We start from the raw sequence: 20,916 nt of genomic DNA on the forward strand, positions 1-20,916 counted from the left end.
ATACAAAATTGCACTAGACATTCTAACCTAATATGTACATCCATACAGCCAGCACACTGCAAACAAATAACTGTCCCCTATACATTTATGTCAGCATAACAAGTAGTATTAGTTGTTTGTCACTGGTGACTTCTGGTGAGCTTGGTTGGACAGAAGCCACTGTTAGTCAAAATTGGATTGTCTAATTTCCATGGTCTAATTTCCATTGATAAGTAAAACACTTAATGCAAAAGATCACACATATGCAGGCACATATACATGCCTGCATGCACACACACATGAACACATGTATTCACAACTCATCATGGTATGCAGTGGAAAATGAGATGAAGATATAGATCCTGGGAGCAGATCCTTCCCACAGTATTACCTCCAAATGTACCACTGAAAGCATTCTTGTATTCATTATTTGAATATTTCAAAAACATTATCTTATTCTCTATTTCATGTGTACATGTTATATATCCTATATGTTTTCTGAGAAGTGGGGATACTTTTTAAAACTAGGAATAATTATTTTTTAGCCATCTTAATCCTAATAATGTGATAGTAAAAGTTGAATAAATACAGAGCCTAACTGTGCTAAAAACAATTTTCTGACTGCTTAATTACTTACAATTTGTCCCTACAATGTTTATTTTACTAAGAAAACTTTCATGAAAATAATTTTTTCCCAAAGAGTAGGGATGCAGTAAATGATAGCCATCACTGTTGTGCCATGCAGATACTAACTACCCAGAGTTAGAAGGCCTATGTTTGAATTATAGCTCAAATCCTCACTCTGTAATCTTAGGGCATGTCTCTTGGTTTCTTCTAAGTTTTCTCTTTTTTAAAATAAGCATTATATTGTATCTACTTCTGGTTTTGCCTTAAGGATTAAATGAGATTATTCATAAAAGTGGCAGCTCAGTGCCTGATCTATAAATATAGTAGTCTCTGCTTCTCAGTGGTCAACTGTGATCTGGAACAGATGGTCCTGGTCAGAAGGTCAGTAGTAGCCTAACAGTATGTCATTCACCTACTTCATCTCATCACGTAGGTGTTTTATCATCTCATATCATGACAATAAGAAGGGTGAGTACAGTGCAGTAGGATACTTTGAGAGAGAGAGAGACTATATTCACATATTGTTATAATTGTTCTATTTTATTATTAGTTATTTTGTTAATTTCTTACTGTGCCTATTTTATAAATTAAACTTTATCATAGATATGAATGTATAGGGTAAACCAGTATATATAGAGTTTGATACTATTTGTGGTTTTAGGTCTTGGAAGGTATTCCCTGCAGATAATGGGGGCAGAGGAAAAGTTTATCTATTTGGCAAATAGATATAATTTTAAAAGAAAATAGTTTGATGATTCTATTATTCTAAACTTAGGCTTACTGTGAAACTAAGTGAGAACTCATTTGAGAAATTTATATTATTTATTCAAAATACATTTAGTGAAAAATGTTAAAAGTCACACATATTTTAGATAATTTTGACCTCTAAAAACAAATTAAATTTGCATGTTAGCAAACCAATTAATTTCCTATTTAACTGAAATATGTATGAGTATATACTTTTACAATAATAATAACACCCATTTACTCAATGATTATTATGTGTAAAAACACTTTTGAGGGACTTCTTTGCATTGTTTTATTCATTTCTCACAGTATCTCTGAGGTAAGATTCATTATCGTTAGTATTTCACATATTAAGAAACTATGAAAGTGTAAAAATTTCCTCCAAAGTTCCTCCTAGCTAACAGGTAGTAGGGCCAGAATTTAAATCGTACTCATATGAATTCATAGCTCTTACACCTTTACCGTATTGTTTCATCTTGATATCTCCTCAAGTTTCCAGATTTCCTTTGCACAGTTTTGAATTAGATCTTAACTTCATTTGTCTACAGCCTCGAGAAGGAACCGTGCAGAGAGTTCCCTAAATTCTGCTGCAAGGAGGGCTATATTCCTTCTCTTTACATCCATGGACCGCTTTTCAAATCTACCCAACCAGAGAGAGTCTGACTCTCCCACCCTAAGAAAGTTGTGTCCACCAAATAATCTTCATCATATGTTTTTTTTCACCAAATGAAAGTATTTTGTTTAGCTTTGCCTTCCAAAATAAGTATTATGAAGACAACATGATTTTATTTTGTTTGGTTTTCAACTTTAAAATTATGTTTGAAATAAGCTTTTAAAATTCCCATACTTGGACTGTCTGGAGATCCTTATCTGCCCTGCACACCCACCCCTGCAGACCAAATCATGGCTACACTCTCCAGATTACCTTACCTCAACACCTAACCTAGAAAATTCTCTTTATGTTCTCTATGATATATGCTTTTGATATGTAATTAATTAAATAGGTATATAGAATATAAATATACTTTTGGTCATATATATATTTATTATATATTCATTTGGTCCAAAACAAAAGTGTTTAACTTAGCCTGATGAGTTTATTAAAAAAAAATTTGAACTTCTAGAGGTAAAAAGCCATATGCATTAAAGCACTTAAGAAGTATATCTGATAATGTGATGAGAGAGTTGCCATGTGGCATGACTTAAAAACAGCCAGGCTGTCATTCATGCTGGAGCACTTTGTGTGAGGCATCTTTTTGTCATGAACTCTGGAGCCCCCAGTCTGCTGCTGTGGGATGAGATTGAGCTGGGCACACCCACTCTTCCCTGTCCACCTTTGGATTCCTTTTGGGTTGCAAAATGAAATGACTGAGATCTCCGAATCTTGATCTTTCCCTTAAAAAGACATTTTATAAGACCTCAGCTTCAGGAAATAAAGGCAGATGCTGTTACCATTTATGAAAGTGCAGACAAGGCCAGTAGCTATTGTGAATTATAATGAACCCTGAGACAGCCCTGGTCCAGATGTAGCATTCATGCCCTAGAGACTCAGAAACTTATAGGTGTTTATTGGAAAAGCTATAGAATTTTTTAAAGCCATTTGGCTTTCTATCTGTATTACCTAGTTTCATGTTATTTCCCATTGAAATTTAGAATTACTATTAATTTCAGAGGTCTTCCCAAGTTTAAAAAATAGTTAAAACACCTATTTGTGTGAGACAATTTACTGTAGGAATCGGAACACTAAATGAGAAAAAAAAAGAAAAGGGCAACTCACCTTTATTCTAACAATGGGATATTTCCTTCCTATGAACTTATCAAGATTTACAAAACAAGCAGGAACCATGCTAGAGAAAATATCTCTTAAACTGAGAATCATCTATATACTTCTGTATTTCAGAAAATTTTGTAGTGCATGAAACCTAGTCAAATCTGGACATAGGATTGGACTTTGTATCACAACCAGTATTCATAGGAAAAATGGCCACAATGAAAACAGTTTTGTCAACCTACTCTTGGCTTCACTTATTAAAGTTACAAGGATGATACTTTATCAGTGAAAAATTATTGCCTTTACATGGAATAATTCTCATTTAATTGTCTCATTTGTAGGCACTATTTTGGTTCAATATAGTAGTAAAATAAGCAGAAACCTCAGAAGGACAGAGGGAATAGAAGGATAGGAAAAGAAAAAGAAACTTGCTCACTCTGCAGTTGATTTTATTTCTTAATGGTTTCTTATTCCCTTGTAATGCCTTCCACTCACACCCCAAGTAGAGCAGTTGGCAGAGAACACAACAGATGGATGACAAGCTCAACACATGCAGTGGATCTGGTACTCAGGCACTTGACTTTTATTTGTTAAACAGCCAGATTTCGAGAACTTAGTCTGCTGATGTTCTTACTTGGTTTAATGCACTATGAGAATCTAGCACTTAAATATTAAAATACTGCCATAGAAAAGATTGCAGTCTCTGTTTCTCTGCATTGTTTAGTGGCTAATTATTTTATTCTTGGTGTAGATTGCTGAGATACTCAATAATGAATTTAAAGGTGTAGTTGGTATTTGATAAAAAAAATCTATAATTTCAGATATTAGAGTTTTCTAAAAGTGTCTCTGTCTAAAGAAAATTTTAGCTATCCAAGTGAGGGACAGACATAGCCAGTGTAAGGTACCGAATGAACTTGTTAGATACTAAGTAGAGGATTCAAGAACATGATCACCGATGATTGGTACCTTTCATCCCTCCCACCATCACTGTGTTTTTACAGATTACCATATTCAAAACTCAAGAAAACTTACATCTTTTTTGTTAAGTCTTATTGGCACAAGACTAATTAACAACTCCTTCTCTCTGCGTACATAGTACTTTATTTACATTATCAGTATAGCTTGTGTCTTTGTCTCTACTGTGAGATCCAGGAGAACGGGTCTTATTCCTGTAACCCCAGCACCTGAGCCAGTGTCTGGCACCTGATTGATTCTAGAAAATCGTTTGTTGATTTATTCAGAATTCAAGTGAACTTAGCCCCAGGCCAATAGAGAAAAGAAATTGAAGATGATTGATAGAAAACTGTGCTGAGGGGGAATTGGAAAAGGCAGTGGTGCTTCAGTGCAAGTCTTCTGTACTTTCTGAAAAGGATGCTTCAGGGAAATAGGAAGGTAGGAGAATCTCTTATCTACCTAACAAAGCTTGCAGTGTTGCTTCCTAGAATGAAATCTAATAGAGAGAAGTGTGTGCAGCTCCAGAATTCGCTTCCCATTTTCTCTTGGAGAAACTACGTTCTTTTTTCTCTTCCAAGCATAAACCTGAAGAGGTTATCATGCTCTTTTTTTTTTTTCCAAATAAGGTTTGAAAATAATCTCCTGACTTTCTTACTACATAGCTAAGGCATGTTCTTTCTCCATATCTTCCCAGCCATGTACCTCAAGGCTAAAGATAAATAACCAATGACTTGAGTGCGTTTAAGCTCCAGTAGAAGTAATTGATATGGAGTAGAACTATAAATTACTCATCACGAGGAATACTTTGGACAGGAAATGGTTTACACTTATTAGTATTTCACTGACCTCAATTAGGGGCTTACTGAAGACACTTTCCTTCTTTTTATATCTTACATCATCTTTCACTTGTTAGAATACTTGATTCAGATGTCAGTTATTAGACTTCGGATATTTCAGGACATGATTCACATTAAATGTCTTCTATTTCCCTAGTACTTTTACGATGCTTTGAGTTTACTTAAAGACTGTTTTAAAACCCATCTCACAATACAGTGAGAAGCCAAAACACTTGTTCTTGACAAATCCACTTAAAGAAATTGTCACAGATACATAGCCCAGATTTTTAGTGGGCCCTACAATATTGGCCTAGTTCTCTAACTTTGTTAGATATGGATAGAGTTGTGTACCTGTCCAAATAATTTCATTGTTTGTTTTCTTGTTTTTTTAAATTTGAATAACTCAGTATAATTTTCATTCTATTAATTTATAAAATGATTGTAAGATATAGTCCCTCGAAAGGAAACTTAATGGTTGTAATTGACTACAAACTCAGTGTATACATAAGCAATTTAACTTAAAAAAAAAAAACAAGTTGTGTTAATATAAGTACTGTATAATATCCAGAACAAGGAGTGTGTGTGTGTGTGTGTGTGTGTGAGAGAGAGAGAGAGAGAGAGAGAGAGAGAGACCTTCCTATTTCTGTTCTGTGTGGTGAGATCATTTCTGGGGTGATGTGCGGAATTCTGAGTTCCACATTTTAAAAGATATATTGACTGACCAGTGTGCACCCAGAAAACAGTAGCTAACATATTAAGGGATTCCAGACTATCATTTCAAAAAATAATTTATTTATTGAATAGGCTTGATAACGACACAAAGGGATGTCATACATAAGACCAATTAGATATTTTTCCTTTGTAATATAAGACTAATGGTCAGAAGGGCGCCTGGGTGGCTCAGTTGGTTAAGTGTCTGACTTCGGCTCAGGTCATGATAATGTGGTTCATAGGTTCAAGTCCTGCATCAGTCTCTGTGCTGACAACTTGGAGTCTGGAGCCTACTTTGGATTGTGTGTCTCCCTCTCTCTCTACCCCTCTCCTGCTCATGCTTTATCTTTCTCTCTCTCTCTTTCAGAAATAAATAAACTTAAAAAAAAGACAAATGGGCAGAAATTTGGGGAAGGTTAATTTGAGTTCAGAAAGCACTATTGCATTATTTACGTATAGTAATTTTTTGTTCTGCTTTCCAAAATACAAATTAAACAGCAAAAGTGTCTGACTACTGAAGTTTTCAGTAGATTCAGCACTTTGACAAATGTTTTAACAGAGGTGGTGGATAAAAATGTATGAATTTATTCTTGCCCCTATATGTAAGACTGCCCATCCTGCTCATTTTCTAGGTATGTGCACCTGCATATACTTGTGTCCCCAATACGTTTATATTCAAGTTAATAGTTTTTGAGACAGTAGATGTTGGATTCAGCTACTACTAACTCCCCATATTTACATTACTATGATTTAGACATGTATCAACTGTATATTACCTTCAGTGGGTTGGTTTTCCTTTCTTTGAAATGACCCATAACAATAAGTAATAATAGGACCTCACTCATTTTATGGTTAAGAATGATATAAATTTGCCTTATCCTGAACAGTAATATGATAATATATCCTCATGTGTTTGCTGCATTAAGGATCCAATAAATATGAGTGACTCAAAAAGTTTGAAGTTTTAAACTCTATAAGGTATACAGTTTTTAACTTGATGATTTACTTCTTGGATTGAAGTCCAAGAAAATAGAAGTAAAATATAATCCTCCCTGAAATAAAATACTTAGATTGTATGAGATGTCTGAAAAAAAAATAGGACATATATATTTTATTTCCTGAAATACTTAGCTGAGTGGCAACAGTTTAAGAACCATAAAATTCAATTTCTGAATATTATATCCTGAGTAAAGCATATAGTCAGAAACATAGAGGTCAAGTTAGTGATACACAAAATCAAAATTAGATTTACCTTTATCTGCCTCTTTTATTGGTTTTCATGCTAGAATTCTGGCGTTCCATTTCAGATGTTTCTTCCAGCTATTGCACTCAACATTCAATTTAAGTAAATTTTCTGTTAATGAATATGAGTTAATTAGTAGGAAAATACTGATATATTTCCAAGTGTATATTATATTTGTAAAGGAGATTAAGTTCCTGGAAAATGTACTGTAAAATGAAATAATAGGACACATTAAAATTTTAAATATAGAAACAGTATTATAGTAGGATCTCAGTCTCTTTTTTTAATGTTTTTTTTTCTTAAATCTTTTGTGTGAGAGAAAGAGAGTACGTGTGTGCATGCAAGTAGGGAGGGGGCAGAGAGGGGAGAGAGACTCCCAAGAAGGCTCCAAGGCCAGCACAGAGTCCATGAGAGGCTCTACACAGGACTCAACACGGGGCTTCACAGAGTGCTCATTGTGGGGCTTGCTCCCACGACTGTGAGATCATGACCTGAACCAAACCCGAGTAAGGTGTTCAATTGACTGAGCCACCCAAGCGCTCCACATCTCAGACTTTTAAATCAGAGGGTGAATGCCTAACTCTTCAAACCAAAACAGAAAAAAATCACCACAACATAATATATAACTTTCTATTTTCTGGGATTAGGTGTAGTAATTTAAAAGTAAATTTTCATTTACTTGTTTAATCTGCCTTTCTTTGTTTGTTCTCTTTGGGACTAGCTTTATAAACCATAACCCTGGGGAATGTGATTTCTTATCCAGTGTCCTTCAGACAAGAAAAGACATAGATTCCAATGTCAAAGGAATCAGGAAAACTAATAATTTATCTTTTATGCCTAGCTGTGTTTACTTCAGGGAAATGTGCAGTGATAAAAAGAAGGTAAAATGAAATCCTTTGATCAGTTTTTCAGAAAGCTACCAGCTGGCCCTAAATCACACCTAAGTTTTTTTCCAAAAGCTTCCCTAAGAGGTTACTTTGAATTCTGGAAAGGGTGCTTTAGATTGCTCTGTGAAGTTGGAAGATAGGCTATGCATTACAGTAATAACACGGCAACCGTGCTATCAGCAGCAATGTTAGGTTTGGCCCTCCTCTGTATCACACATATTCTTTCACTTGTCCTTCTGTAGCTTGAATTTGTAAAAGGAAAAGGACACAAGCCCTTTGATGGAAAAACCTATAATAGAAAGTATATGCCTCAGAAAGAAGTTTGGAACATTCTGATAGCTATGAGAAACATTGATTGTAATTTTCTGTCAATAATGCACTAAAATATTGATCAGAAGCCAAAGGAGAAGCTTCTTATTTCTCTTTTTCTGCTGATATGGGGAGGAAAGAGGAACAGCAAGAGTCCAGAAAAAGCAGCTAATGTCCACCCATCCAGGTAGAATTCTGTTGACCTTAAGCTGTGTTAGGTTTTGAATATAATCTTTAATTTTTATGCTACTTAACAAACCTTTTTTGGGGAAAGGGGAGTGGTGGATATGAACAAAAACAAATATACTAATTTGTCCCTTAGAAACTAGAAAAAATGACAAATGGTTTAAAATTATTAAAAGTTTTGAAATGGCACATCTCTGATAACTTCAAGAAAATCAGCAACAAGGAAATAAAAAGGGTGTTGCAAACTTTAAGCTTCAGTAGTCTCCATTCAATTTGAAAATCTTGTACCTGCTGGTGTGTGAAGCTGACTTTTTCCTGGGAGAGTAATCAGTTGGTGTCCATGAGGTTATCTGGGAATTTAGGATTACGTTTACAAAACAAATTCCTAGTCAGGAAAGAGTGGGGAGCAGTGAACACTGGCCATAGGAAAATACAACATTTTAATTGCAGTAATCATGAAATCAGTGTCCATCAGTCTTAATATCACAGCTTTAGTGATTTTTGGTATCCAGTTATCAGTGTTTCTGAGTGGAACCCTAAACTGACATGTGCCAGAAGTGGGAATTTAGGTGCTAGTACTTGGAGCACATAGTACATAGCAGTGGGCTGTGAGCAAAGAAAAAGGAGATACTGTCACTACTTTTTTTTCCTCCAAAAAATTATTTTTGGCAGTGTATACTGTATCAGTGTACTTTATTGGATTACATGCCATATCTTGTTATCAAGTGTAACTTGTAATATGATATAAAACATTATATTAGACCAACCATTGAAAATAATTCTGCTCCTTATGGACAAGTGGACATACTTCTGCGATGAGTAACTGAAGCTCGATTTCCACTGTATGTTCCCTGGCGTCAAATACTGAATGTGCTTTTACTATCACTTTATCAAATAAATGAGAAGTTTCTAATATATTTGTATAATCATCCCTGAGGTCTAGAACTATAAAGATGTTTTAAATAATATAAATACGTTTATTACATAGATAAGTACATTGTATTTTATTGATGCTTCAACACTTAATTATACTTAGGAACAAAATTTTGCCTTTACTGTTTAGTATGTTTTATGATGATAGCAGTTCTACTGTGGAAAACTTAGATAACTTAATCTAAGAACAGCCCTTGGCTTTAAAATAATATGTGTGTCTGTATATAGTGGTACAACTCTGTTAAAAATGACTAAGCCTTTTCAAAATGTATTAATTAAATAATAATGATCTCTTTATATTTAGAATATATTAATGCTATTTTAACTTTTGAAGGTGTGATTTTTTTCTTTTAAATCTTTTCTAAGAAATCATATGTAACCTCATTCTAGGTAATGCTGAAAAATTGTTGTCTTATAAATTACTTATAAATGTTTTCTAGAAATAAAGTAGATCAATGGAATCGTTAAAATTATTTTGAGCTGCCTAAACCCGCAAACTCAGGAGTCAAGTCAATTCCTATAAACAGGAAAATTCCTAAGCCTCCATGAAGAATGTGTACATCCTTCCATGAATATCTTATTCTAGCTGGTGTGCCGTTTACAAACCAAGCTTGTCAAAGAAATGACCCACGAATTCCAGTAATGGGAACTGATAAGCATCAGCTGAAAACCTTTTTACTCAAGACAGGAACCAGATGAATGAAAAGAACTAAAAATTCTTATAAGCAATTGTTTCAAGTAAAATAGCATTGGGTTTGTCTTCAAAATTGATTTAAAGGCAATCAACAGATATGAGTGTGTATATAGAAATATACACACAGATACACATGTTTACATATCTGTATGTCTATAGCTATAATAGATATTATACATATCTATAATGGATGTATAGATATATTCAGTTTTTAGATGAGGTCATGTACAAGCCAGAATTAAGTCTTCCCTGAGCCAGTTTAAGGAGGTGGTTATGTGCACAGAGCTGAAGTGTATGTGTTTGAATTCCATTTCTATCTCTTATAATGTGTAAGATTGTGTGTTCATCTGTTCTAAGATGATCATAACAGTATCTACCCAATAGATTTGTTGTGAGAACAATTCATAGCCCATATAAAGCCTATGCCAGACTTTAATAATATGTCCAGATGTTTGAAAAGAGAACATGAAATAAGGGATACTAAATAGCTGTGGAACTAGAGAGACCTGATTGGAATTTCAGGTAGTGCCACAAGTTGGGTGACCCTGAACATGACTCAGATACTCTGTTTTCTTTCTTTTCTTTTTTTAGGTTTATTTATTTATTTTGAGAGAGAGAGAGAGAGAGGAGAGAGAAGTGGAGAGAGAGAGAATCCCAAGCAGGCTCCATGCTGCCAGCATAGAGTCCAATGCAGGGCTCAATTTCACGAACCATGAGATCATGACCTTTGCCAAAATCAAGAATTGGACACTTAACTTCCTGAGCCCACCCAGGCCCCCGAAGACTATTTTCTTATTTTGTAAAATTGAAGTACTAACTCTATAGTTGTTAAGATAAGGAGGGATAGATGGAAAGTCCCTGAATGTGATAGATGTTCAGTATTAAGCTACCTTTCCGCACAATGCTAGAACTAATTCTTCAAGACTGCAGAATTGTCTTTATTCATTTGTTTTTTGTAGCTAATAAGATTTTTTTCTATACATCTTTTAGGGTGAAAATGGTTTACATGGAGCTCCAGGCTTACCTGGTCAAAAGGTAAAGAGTTTTCGAATGTTTATATAAGTTAAGAATATAACATCTTAAGAATTGAATCTGCACATGGTAGAGTGAAGACTCAAAAAGTTTATTTGATGAAACTTAATTCTCTGAAAGACTCTTAGAAAGCCACTAATCAGTCTTTCAAAGAGAACCCATGGAAATAATCCCTTCTCAAAGGAATCCTTCTAGGAGAGAGCTTTATCAGAGAGCTTTAGCAACATGCTTCCCCAGAGACGTCAATGATCATGCTTTCTGGGGGCCAGTGGAGTGTACAGAGCTGCGCTAGATGTGTTTTCACTGTTATCAGAGTCTAAAATGAAGAGTGGAACAATTTTTACCACCTTTGACTGTACTTGATTCTTTCTTATCTTCTTGTTGTATATCCCAGGTTGGCTAAACATAATAGTTACACTGTCATAGAATATTAAATGTTACAAAGATGCTAAAACTAATCTCTTCAAAAAATATCTTTCAGAATAACAAACTCATAATAAATAAAGATTTTTGCCTTGACTAGCCTGCTTGTTTCTGTGCCTACTATCTCTCTCTTTACCAAGGTGAACTTCACTCATACCCTTTCATTATCGCAGGTCTCTTTCTTCTCCTGGAAAGGAGTGTGACCAGCATTGCTGGAAGCACAGAGACTGGTCTATTCCAGTTTCCTAGAGGGATGGGGAGCCACTTCAGGTGGGGCCAGCTGTCATGATACCACTCAGATAATCCCACCACAGGGGAGAGCATTACTAAAGTAATATTAGATGTCCACCCAGGCCAACCATATCATTTCTATGCTCTGGAAGTTTTACAGGTCTTAACAACAAGATGTCAGAAGTTACTATAGCATCTAGGTTTTTCTCTGTAGCTAAAAACTACCATTAAAAAAAAAAAGATGTGCACTTATTTATAGGTATGGTGTTTGAAAAACCTTCTCTTACTTGGCTTGATAAAGATAATAAGATTGAACTGGCAGCGATAAAATGGCAAGCTTCTGAATTTCTTCACAGCAACTCTAGACAAAACCCATTAGCATGTGGGTAGCATGTGCTGCATCTGTGAGTTGAGTTGTAAGCCAAAGGATGTGCAGATTTATCTGCTGGGAAATAGTTTTGGACTTTCCAGCAGCTGTTTGTGGTGGCTGCATCATGCTGACATTGTGACTGATGTACTGGGGGGTGTAGCAGCTTCGATGTCAGCTTGAATTAACAGATCAAGTTAAAGTCTATATTGTAGGAAAAATGGTCGAATAAAGATAGACCATACATTCAGTGGCACATATACCCAAATACTAACCTTTTGTCTTCCTGGTACCCTTTTTAAGGACAAATGAAGCAGAAATAATAGTTTAATCATACATGTATGTGTGCATATACATGTACACATATACATATATTTGATTACACATGTTATTTATAATCTTTACACAGAGACTATACTTATAGTAAAATCCTGGCAGTGTGCTTCTAACATGAATTTTAATTGTGTCAAGTGTCACCTTGTTGCAGCACTATAGAAAAAAACTGGAGATAAGAAACCCTTCATCCTTGTCTGTGTGCACTCAGGAAATATTTCGTTTACTGAGTGCATCTTGTGGGTGGAAGGGTGAGGATGACCTGTCTCTAGCATTCACTTGCTGGCTATGTTGCCTGGAGTGCCTGACATGTACTTGACATTCAGTGAATATTTGTTTGAATATATGAATCAAACATCAGTACTATAAATATCTTTGGAATTAAGTGGGAAAATAAACTTGTCAGTTCAGAGAGGGATTTAGTTGAGGAATAGGAGACTTACACCTTTGGAATAATTATGGTGGTTGAAAGCCAGCAGTCCTACAATTGCCAGCCTCCTTTCTGTGACTGAGAGGCAGGAGATCTGGGGGGTAAAGAACGTGTACAGCTCAGGTGTCAGAGCTGGAGCCAGGACTCAGGGTTCAGACCTGAACTCTCATTCATCACACAGCTCCCACTGGAATGGTATTCCATAGAAGTCAACATTAGAAGGCTTTTCTACTAGATCTAGTGAAATAAATAGTAATAGTAATAATAACAGTAATGGCTAACTTAGTCAGTGCCAGGCACTATGTTGATGAATTCAAATCTCAAAACACCTCTGAGAAAGGTACAGTATATGGAGAAATTCAGGTTTATGGAGATGACATTGCATTGAATGTAATAGTGAAGCTCTGGCTTATACTCTTTAGTATTTAGGAATATTTAAATTTTGTCTGTGTTAATAAATTTGTCTGGCTTAAAAATTTATGTATTAGAAATGGTTTTTATTTATAGTTATTAGAAACATTATTATTATTGTAATAATTATGTATATTAAAAGTAGTGTTCCTATTATTATATATACCATATTCCTCTTCTACAGGGAGAGCAAGGTTTTGAAGGCAGCAAAGGAGAAATTGGTGAAAAGGTAAATATCTCTCATTACATAAGCATCAATAAAAATAGTGTTCATTAAAATATTTTGAAATGGAATATCTTACTTCTCTTATACTTTCTATATCCAGAATTCAGTAATTTTGTAGAAAAAAAACTTAAAATATTTATTTCACTTAAATTAGACTTGATATATTAGTGATTTTCAGAAATCTTTCTAAGCTTGTTTGGACAGTAGTTTTATCTAGATATTTCTCACGAAATGCATTTCATTGATATATAAATGATTAAAACATTTATTAAGCATTATATTTGTGTGCTGTCACATCCCTGATGCACTAAATGTCTAAGTCTTTAAATAAATGTTTTGCTTACATGTATGCCTAGTTTATCAGTGGAATTTTTCCTCAGGAAATGAATAAGAAGAACTGTAATAGGGCCAAACAGAAAAAAAGATGTGAAAATATAAATACCATATGTTTGCACGTATAGGAGGATTAGGAGGAACTTGACGGAGGACCAAGGGGGAGAAGAAGGGCGGAAATGGTGGGGGAAAGGGAGAGAGGCAAACCATGAGAGACTCTTGAATGCTGACAAAAACTGAGGACTGATGGATGTGGGGGGGAGGGGGGAATGGGCATGAAGGAGGGCACTTTGGGGATGAGCACTGAGTGTTATGTAGAAACTAATTTGACAATAAACTATTTGTAAAAAAAAAATAAAAAAAAAAGAAAATAGAATAGTTTGAAAGAGTTAAAATAAAGGGCTAGTTTATTTTTATTTATTTTTTTAAGTTTATTTTTATTATTTATTTTGAGAGAGCACAAGAGAGGGAGGGGCAGAGAGAAGGAACTACAGAATCCCAAGCAGGCTCCACACCATTAGTGCAGAGCCCAATGAAGGGCTCAAACTCACAAACTGTGATTATGACCTAAGAAGCAAGAATTGGACGCTTAACCTGAATCAGTTGCTTAACCAACTGTGGTACTCAGGCGCCCATGAAGGGATGGCTTAAAAGGGAGGGGAAGTTGTAGAAAAACCAGAGAGATTGTGCAATATCCCAGATTGGGTTGTAGTAAACTTCTTAAACTCTGCAAGTTTACCAGACTCAGAGGCAAATAAAACTGTGGATAGAGCTCCAGATTGATGCTGAGGGAAGCAGTTAACCCGATATTCAGTCTTTGTTTTACAAATTTACAGCCTTCTCCTGAAAGTACAGAGAATAGAAGTGCCTTAGTTAGTCATCCAAAATTTCCCTCCAGACAATCATTTGAGTCCTTTTGCATTTCATAAGTCCAGTTTTATTTTTAAATAGAACAAAAACAGTACCATCCCTTTGTTTCATAAAATGTCATGTAATTGGACAACCAGAATAAGGGAAGGGGGAGAGATAATCTCAAATTAGACAGTGTTGCCTGTATTTAGTTTTCTGGGCCGTGATCAGTTGCTTCTTCCATAAGTATTTTAAATAGAATGAGCATCCATAATAATTGTAAGACAAATTATACATGATGTAAGCTACTTGCTAATTACTTTTCCTCATAGAACTGTGAGTAAAAGGACAGCCATATAATAATCATATAATTCAGGAGAATTCCATTAAATGACTATTTTTTAAAAAGTGGATCTCTCTTCTTAGGGATCTTTTGAATATTTTTGTTTTAGAATGGCAGTCATTGTCTTTGAATAAATACTTTACTTATACATGTTCCTGTTTTATTAATGAAACTTTACATGTAGGAATAAGAATAAGCAAGGAGAGATAAATTCTATGTCATTTAAAGTCACCATCTCACTAAAATCTTAGTGGTTATTTTGATATTTTAAAAACATAGTTGGTATTACTCAGTAATAGATTCTCACTGGCTATGAAGTATAGAAAACCATCCAATATGGTTATATGTATTAGAGTTCCCTTCTAGTTCCTCATACCTATTAACAATTGCCTGCAAAAAATATTTATGGAGAATGATGGAGACAACAGGAAGAAATAAAGCATCAAATAGAAAAGACTATACCTTGAATGAGAACTATAATTCAAATAGCTAATAACCAAATATAAAATTAATATAATAACCTGTATAATAAAAATATATTCTGCCTCATAGCATATGTTTGAGTTTTTTCAGTGTTGCATGTTACATATTCTGACCTGTGACCACATGTATTTTTCCATAAGATAAATAATTAATGTCAACTTTTCACTTCCAGATTAGAAACTGTTTCTAGATTATTAAATAAGTATGTGAAGCACTCATTTCCATGTGACACAAGCATGAAATTCTTGTACTACTTACAACATAATTTGTTTTCTGAACAAAGACTGCTTTATATATCTGTTTTTAATTTCTTTATTGAAGTGTATGTGGGCATCCCAGTTGGGTGGGGGCAGGTGGTGGGTGTGGTGAAAGAACTCATCCAAGGCAGAACAAAAGAGATAAAAGTTTATTGAATACACTGCAAAGGAGCAATGGGCAGAACAGCAAAGAACAGACTGTCTGCAATGTGGAGGTAGTGAAAGGCTATAGTTATAGAGTGGGGTAGGGGAGTATGGAGACATAGGGAATTTTACCTATTTTGGTAATCTTAGGAACTGTGTCTGGTTGTAAGTAGCCCATTGATTGGTTAGGACCTATGCCTTAATGAGCTTGTTTGCATTCAGCTGGGTAGTCACTGTGGGCCCTTTGCCTTGCTCAAGTTTCCATTACTCAAGCCTGTGGCCTAAAAGCGGCCTCTACAGTATAGTTGACATGCAGTATTATATTAGTTTCAGGTGTATGACATAGTGATTCAACAAGTCTATACCTCAAGATATGCTCACCTCAAGTGTAGCTACCATCTGTCACCATACAACACTGTTACAATACCATTGACTTTATTCTCCATGCTGTACCTTTCATCCTGTGACTTATTTGTTCCACAGAAGCGTATACCTCCCTCTCCCCTACACCATTTTGCCCATTCCCCCACTCCCTAAAAGACAATTTAAATTGAATTTCAATTCTTTGTGGAAGACTATATTACAATAAGACTTACCTTTCCTCTTTAACTGCCTTATTGTAGCCTTTACTGTGTTTACAATTTGTTTTGAATGATACAATTCACTAGTTGTAAAACAAAAGAATTCAGGAAGTTGTTGGTGTTCAGAGATGTCTTACCTACCAAAGCCACATGTCTACCAGTTGAATAAGAAAACATTGGTCAACTGTCAAAGAGAAAATGCTATGTAATGATCTTCAGGTATCTTCATAGTTGTGATACCACTATATGGTATTTCTTTTTTTTTATGTTTATTTTTTGAGAGACAGAGAGAGACGTGTGTGCTCCCCACACGGAGCATGAGTGGGGGGAGGAACAGAGAGAGAGAGAGAGTGAGACACAGAATCTGAAGCAGGCTCCAGGCTCTGAGCTGTCAGCACAGAACCCAGTGTGGGGCTTGAACTTACGGACCACAAGAACCTTCAACTGAGCCAAAGTTGGATGCTTAACTGACTAAGCCACCCAGGCACCCTTCACTATGGGGTATTTCTATAATCCAGTATAAACAAAGTAGATAAATCATCTATTTTCCTTTATGGCTACAAAACCACCCTCCAAGCCAGTTTAATTCTTAAGCCAGACTGATCAAATGTTTCCTCAAGATGTCTGATGTGGTATCTTTGGTCCAGAGAAGAATTCATGAAATGTGAACAAGTAGAGAGGACCTCATTTGAAAGTATATGCATGAGTCTATAGCAACTTATGATAGGAAAGAAACTCCTGTATTAGCTCAGCAAGCACAATTCAGTCCAGAAGTGAAAATCATTTGAAGGACTGGTTCTTTCTCACATTACTTACGCTGGCAGGACTCTCCCTGAAGACAGCTATTTTCAGGTTCACTATTCTCTGGTTTAACATTTAAATGTATAGGAATGAACCCATCCACTACCCCATTGCCTGTCGCTAAAGGCAGGTGAGCATCACTCAAGTATCCTTTGATGCTAACAGCATGCCTCATGAGGCAGGAGGGAAGAGGTCTATATTCTGACTGAGGAATATACCCACAGCTAGGGTCTGTGTTCTGGTTTCTCTGTTTCTTTAGGAGTGCTCCTAAGCATCCCTTCTTTTAGGGCTTGCAGGTTTTGTATGGGCTACTCTAGTGAACAAATGGAGAATGCACTCTTGAGTTGACAGTTATCCCTGTACTGTGTCAATCTTCCTGGCAGTGATACAAACCAAACTGTAAATACATGACCAAATGTAAATACGTGAACTAAGTTCTAACTATCATATTAGAAAAAAGGCAACTTAGCAGAAGATTAAAGTGATCTTCATTTTATTGAAGATTATTAGGTTTTATATAAACCTAAACCCTGAGCCTAGGTTTTTACTTTAGGCCTTTGTCAAAGTAGAGATATTATTAGGTTACATTTATGAAAAGAAGAAGCAAAAAGAAAAGCAAATGTAAACATCTGCTTCATTATAGTATTCAATATTTTTAAGTAATTGCTTCAAATCATGTGATGTATCTTGCTTTTAACCATTCTTTTATATTGTCATTCAAACCCTAACATAATTTTTTGTTTAGTTTAATTTAATTTAAATTTTTTTTTGGTCTTTGAGAGAGAGCATAAGCAGGGTAGGAGGCGCAAAGGGAGAGGGAGAGAGAGAATCTTAAGCAGGCTCCATGCCAGGCATGCTAGGCATGGAGCCTGACATGGAGCCCAATCTCACAACCGTTATCATGACCTGAGTCGAAATCAAGAGTCAGATACTTGGGTCACATGGGTGGCTTAGTCAGTTAAGCATCCGACTTCAGTTCAGGTCATGATCTCATGGTTCATGAGTTTGAGCCCCGCATTGGGCTCTGTGCTGACAGCTTAGGCCTACAGCCTGGTTTAGATTCTGTGTCTCCCTCTCTCTCTGCCCCTCCCCCACTCACACTCTGTCTCTCAAAATAAAGAAACATTAAAAAGAATTTAAAAAGAAAAGAGATCCTTAACTGACTGAGCCACCCAGGAGCCCCAGACTTAGTTTAAAAATTGATTTTTTCATTGTTAAGTTCGATTCTGCCAATCTTTATTGCTAAGTATCATTTGATTATGAGAGAGAAACATCCAGTCGGGTAACTGCTGCTCATGGCACAATTTTCCTGACATTTTCTCTGTATTTTCTAGCTAAAATGTAGTCAATTTTGTTCATTCAGAATGACATTTAAGTTAACGTAGGTACATATGTAGCAAATCCTTACAAGAACTAAGATGTTTCAGCTAATGTGGAACTTTTCCATTTGATGAATTGAAATGGTCTTATCCTTAAAGATTTCTTAAGTTTAGTGAAAAGAAAAAGGACAATCAAATGCTCTTTTCCTGATAAACCATCTGGCTCAGGGAGATGTGGACAGTATCCAACGTTTGACATTCTGTAGCCAAGAGTGTTCACGGGTAAGCAGGTTCTGACTTGCTGTTATTTAAATGCATGACCATCACCTACTTTGATCATCTTGATTACTGAGCTTTTCATCCACTCTGAGTTAAACTGATAATAATAAATGCAACCACAAAATTAACAAATGCATATGGTTCCTGCTTTAATTCAGCTCTTAAAACTTTGGGAAACTGGTTGCTATAAATTTTGAGTGACTTGTGATTTTTATTGTCTTGTTGTTACCAGAATGTTATCTCAGTCCTGAAATACTATGTGACATAAAATGTTATTTAAATTGGAAAATTATGTTTATATATTTATTACTCTGGTTTTATAGCTGTTGCAAATATTTTCTGACAGAATCCACTGGAAAAACATCCAACTGATCCCTATTTTTAGTTGGTTTATTTAACAACATATTGTTGTAGAATACTGTCTAAAATGTGATATTCAAATGAATAAAGCTCTTAAAATGTCTGTTATAATGTAAGGTAGAGTATGACTATACTTAACTACCCCAAAACTACCTGGGGTTATTTATAATTAAACCATGCATCTAATCATTTATATTTCTTCTATCAGCAATTAACATCAGGTAATTTTCAGATGACATAACTCAAATTTTCATAGTGCAGCCTAAAATAAAATATATATTTAGACTTAGTGTTGATTTTATGTATGATATAAAGTCTTTTGCCTTTGATGGATGCTTTTAAAGATGTGATAGGAGACATGCAAAATGCTTACTAGAGAATGTCTTTACTTACCTATTTCATAGCTTAATCTGCATGTTTTGGTTTATAGTCAAGTAAATGTTAAAGAGCAGAGGCACTGAATTCATTTCCTGTTATTCTGTTGGTTTTTGTTTTCAGTGTTAAAAATGTTTTAGCACCTGTGATATATAGTATGTAGGCCTGATACATAAATGCTAGGCTAGTGAGAATGATGGACAGTTTATTCAGTAGCATGTTACTGCTTTATTTTTCATAGATTGATTTAAACTTCATACTCAACTCATAACAACCAAGGTTAGAAGTTAGAAGTATTTTTATACTAGTACCATAAATAAATTATTTTTCCTACCAGTAAACAACCAAAATACTGACTTCTAGCATTAAGTATCATGAGATTATGGTCAATCAGGCAATCACTAGTAATCACTTGCTACTACAAACAACAATTATGGCTTCAAATAAATCTAGACCTTTTATACTGCAAGATATTTTTCTTTATATTGGTAAATTTTCATTCAATTGTTGGTATGGTAATTGCACATTGAACTTGAGTTGATAACTCAGAAAGTTGGCTGTGATATTTTAACCATTTAAAACTTGTTAGAGAATGAGAAAAATCCCAAGTAAATAAGCCTATGTAATATGCATAAACTATTTTTCAGAACATTCTGGGCATAGTAGCATGTCAGTCATTCAGCAGAAAACACACATTCCTAGGTTTTGGAGTACCACTCCAAAGAGAGGATAGACTCAACACTTTGTTATGGAAATGATTGTGACCCATTATAGAAAAAAATGGATTCCCATTTCTTATGTTCCATCTTTGAGTCCAACTCTGCCTTGCCAGCTGTATGAATCTGGCCATGTCTCTTGCTTTCTTTCTAATCTTCTTCTCTTCTATAAAATAAAGATAATTCCTGCTTTATAAAATTATTGTAGGAGTGAAATGAGTGCTTACTAAATAAAAGGTGCTTGATAAAAGTTAATATGCTCAACAGCCAAAATATGAAAAAATTAAAATATTGATATTTTGAGAAAAATAGATTTGATATAATTATTAAGTCTATTTTTTATTTGCCTCATACTACTTCCTAATCTTCCTTCTAAATAATTAAACAAAGACAAGAAGATATATTAGTTAGCTGCTGGTGTGTAACAAATCACCCAAAACTTAGTGGCTCAAAACAACATTCATTTATTTAGTTCATGACTCTGTGGTTTAGCAGTTTAGGCTGGGCTTAGCTTAGTGATTCTTTGGTGTCAGCTGATCTTGTCTAAGTTTCTTCATATATCTCTTTTCAGCTGGCAGGTTGGCTGAGGGTGGCCGGTCTAGGTTGGGCTCTAGTAGACTACTCCACATACTCTCTCACCTTCCAACAATTATCCCAATCTTGCTCTCAAAGTTAAGGCAGGGTTCCAAAGAGAGCAAGCAGAAGCATATAAGTCCTTTTAAGGCCTCTAGCTCAGAACTAGCAGG

General features: G+C 35.1%; 1 protein-coding gene across 1 annotated transcript in view; it reads left to right on the forward strand.

The window, feature by feature from the left end:
• COL19A1 (collagen type XIX alpha 1 chain) overlaps positions 1-20,916 on the forward strand; it is a 329,204-nt gene that overhangs the window by 82,840 nt on the left and 225,448 nt on the right. Inside the window, exons 11-12 of the mRNA XM_039245800.1 lie at positions 10,868-10,912; positions 13,289-13,333. Of these exons, the coding sequence (XP_039101731.1) occupies positions 10,868-10,912; positions 13,289-13,333 (90 nt within the window). The remainder of the gene's footprint in view (positions 1-10,867; positions 10,913-13,288; positions 13,334-20,916) is intronic.

Source organism: Hyaena hyaena, unplaced genomic scaffold (genome assembly GCF_003009895.1).
Source record: "Hyaena hyaena isolate Hyena2069 unplaced genomic scaffold, ASM300989v1 scaffold_271, whole genome shotgun sequence".
Taxonomy (NCBI): domain Eukaryota; kingdom Metazoa; phylum Chordata; class Mammalia; order Carnivora; family Hyaenidae; genus Hyaena; species Hyaena hyaena.